Source organism: Coregonus clupeaformis, chromosome 29, assembly GCF_020615455.1.
Source record: "Coregonus clupeaformis isolate EN_2021a chromosome 29, ASM2061545v1, whole genome shotgun sequence".
Classification (NCBI taxonomy): Eukaryota; Metazoa; Chordata; class Actinopteri; order Salmoniformes; family Salmonidae; genus Coregonus; species Coregonus clupeaformis.
In genome coordinates, this window is record NC_059220.1 from 45,156,705 (window position 1) to 45,159,478 (window position 2,774).

Here is a 2,774-nt window from a genome sequence, read left to right on the forward strand (position 1 = left end):
ACTTTCCGAATGCACTATATGTCATGTGTTTTTACTCTACAGGAAGAGATCAAACAGAAGCTGGCTTCCGTCTGTTGAAATTGGCATCCTCAAACCTCAAAGGTGTGAAAATAGCTTTTTATCACAGCAGCATGCATGGCACTCTAGTGGCAATGTCATGTTTGATTTAATTGATTGTGTGGAGTATTGTATTATCACATAATCTCAATAATTCATGTTTCTATCAATGTTTCAGACGAAAGCCCTTGCTGGATGTTATTTCCTACTAAGCAATCAAGATTCTTTAAAGAAAGATTCTAAATAAAAATGCCAACATGAGTTTAGACATTGTAATTAAATGCTTTATCATTGCGTTATCATTGCATTTTCGACTTCGGATGAATAAAAATGGGTTCAGATGCCAAAGGTTTTCTTTTGGAGAAATGTATAAACAGTTGTATTTTTTATTCAATTAAGTATATTTTTGGCTGGACAAAAAGTTCACACAAACATTCAGAATTCAGAGAATAATAGACTATTAGAATAATGTTCCAAAAACATTATTTCAGAACATATAATCATTCCAATAACATATCATGCTTGTGTCATGACTAATTTGAGAAAAGGCAAGAGGCTGGCAGCATAGCATTGTCTTGACACCTTAGCATCCTTCTTCTCACTTTGGAATCTGGATACTGGCTGCTTGATCAGTAGCTCAGATCCAAAACGGCTTTTGGTCTAAAAGATACACAAAAAGATGACATGAGTGGAAGATCGAAAGACATAACCCCATATTTTGTATTAATGAATACATTCTATTCAATAGTGTTTCAATTAACAAGCACAGGTGATAATCTCTCTAATCTTTAGTCGTCTGAACAGTTTCTTCTACTCACTTGCAGGCCTTAATGTTAATGCAGATGGTCGTCACGTCATCACTGGTGCTAAGCTCCTCAACCAAAACCCACAAGTGCTTTTTCACCAAGCCTTTACACAGAGATTTAACGAGGCCCATTTGATTGCAAACAGACAATAGCTTCTGCTTTATCTGCGCCTATTGAAGAGAAATCATCAACATCAGTTTACATTTTCAGATAAATATTTCAGTAAATAGTACATTTCATGAAGGGACACTTATGAATTGTAATGCTATGGGGTAGTTACTTGGCTAGTGGAAGAGGAGATGTGTTTCTTCACTTTGTTCAGTGCCCACTTACACGCCCAGCATGTTCCCTTTAACTGTTGCACCTGTGGAAAGCATAAACAGACAAGAATGTACATGGTGTGATGTATTCAGTATTATGGTTGAAGTACATTTGAATACGTAAGGTTGGACAGGAGTTTCTTCAGTCAATGTATTGGTTGCGTTCATGTCTTTGGTTAAGTGCTGTTACACAGTAGCAGGTTAGTTGAGTATTCCAATAGAAAGTTGCAGAAATGTCTACACTTTCTGCTAGTCCATACAATTTTGACCATATAGTGCACTGTTACCATGTGCTTTTCTGGCTGTGCTTCTACTACTTCCTGGTCTTCCTGGTCATCAAGGTTAACCTCTTGACATTGTCCACAGACTTCCCAAACTGTGAAGTAAAAATTGTACAACATTAAATTGTATTGTACTGAAACGAAAGGTGAACTTGGAGTGGATTTAGGTCCCCCCTTACAGATTCTCATACACCCTGACCCAATCAAATGTATCTGCTACATTTACAGTAGTTATTACTTGAGTTAACAAATAAAAGCTCACCTGAACAAGCCAGTAGACTGAGGGTAAGGAGGACCAGAGATGTCTTCATGATTTGTGGTGGTAGAGTTATGTAGAGTGGTGGTGGGGTTTGGTAAAGTGACTTAGGATTCAGACAAGCCCCTTTATATACCGAGGTCTCTCTGTCCCTGTACAACCCCCACCTATGACGTATTGATAGTACATCTCACGTTTACCACAACACACAAACCATACTGATCAACAGAATGTTACTTGGAAGGATGTCATATTTTCTTGTGGTTTAGATCTACACACTGATGAGAAGCAGTGATCTTGAATCTCTTTTTTCATCTCTCCACTGTCTAATCTTCATTTTAATTTCATTTTAATTTGTCAATTACAGATACCCTTGGATTTCTTCATATTTTATTGTGTTACAAAATGGGATTACACATTTTTTTTTTGTCAACAATCTACTCAAAATACTCTTTCAAAGTGGAAGAAAAATGTTTTATAACTAAAATATAGTCGTTACATACAGTACCAGTCAAAAGTTTGGACACACCTACTCATTCAAGGGTTTTTCTTTATTTTTACTGTTTTATACATTGTTGAATAATTGTGAAGACATCAAAACTATGAAATAACACATATGGAATCATGTAGTAACCAAAAAAGTGTTAACCAAATTAAAATATATTTTATATTTGAGATTCTTCAAAGTAGCCACCCTTTGCCTTGATGACAGCTTTGCACACTCTTGGCATTCTCTCAACCAGCTTCATGAGGTAGTCACCTGGAATGCATTTAATTTAACAAGTGCAGTCACAAAAACAGTCGTCCTTCTGAACTGAGCTGCAGGACAGGAATGAAACTGCTCAGGGGGGATTTTAAAACAGTTACAGAGTTCAATGGCTGTATGGGAGGAAACTGAGGATGAATCAACAACATAGTAGTGACTACAAGAATGACTTAAATGATAGAGTGAAAAGAAGAATACAAATATACAGAATATGCATCTTGTATGCAACAAAGCACTAAAGGAAAGTAATACTGAAAAAAAAAAAAAAACGGCAAAGAAATACACTTT

The 2,774-nt window shown here is 36.1% G+C and overlaps 1 protein-coding gene across 1 annotated transcript; it reads right to left on the reverse strand.

The window, feature by feature from the left end:
- Positions 1 to 437: 437 nt before the first annotated feature.
- Positions 438 to 1,802, reverse strand: LOC121544419 (antimicrobial peptide NK-lysin). Its single transcript, XM_041854357.1, has 5 exons — positions 1,727 to 1,802; positions 1,471 to 1,559; positions 1,144 to 1,227; positions 876 to 1,033; positions 438 to 717 (listed from the first exon to the last, which is right to left on the reverse strand). The coding sequence occupies exons 1-5, from the start codon at positions 1,773 to 1,775 to the stop codon at positions 687 to 689; spliced, it is 411 nt and encodes a 136-aa protein (XP_041710291.1). The 5' UTR covers positions 1,776 to 1,802; the 3' UTR covers positions 438 to 686.
- Between the last annotated feature and the right edge of the window lie 972 nt (positions 1,803 to 2,774).

Excerpts from the sequence above, each read along its gene's own strand:
- LOC121544419 (XM_041854357.1), bottom strand. The coding sequence starts at position 1,775 with ATGAAGACATCTCTGGTCCTCCTTACCCTCAGTCTACTGGCTTGTTCA. Across the intron at positions 1,228-1,470 it reads CACAGCCAGAAAAGCACATG|GTGCAACAGTTAAAGGGAAC; the intron begins GTAACAGTGCAC and ends TGCTTTCCACAG. Across the intron at positions 718-875 it reads ATTAACATTAAGGCCTGCAA|ACCAAAAGCCGTTTTGGATC; the intron begins GTGAGTAGAAGA and ends TGTATCTTTTAG.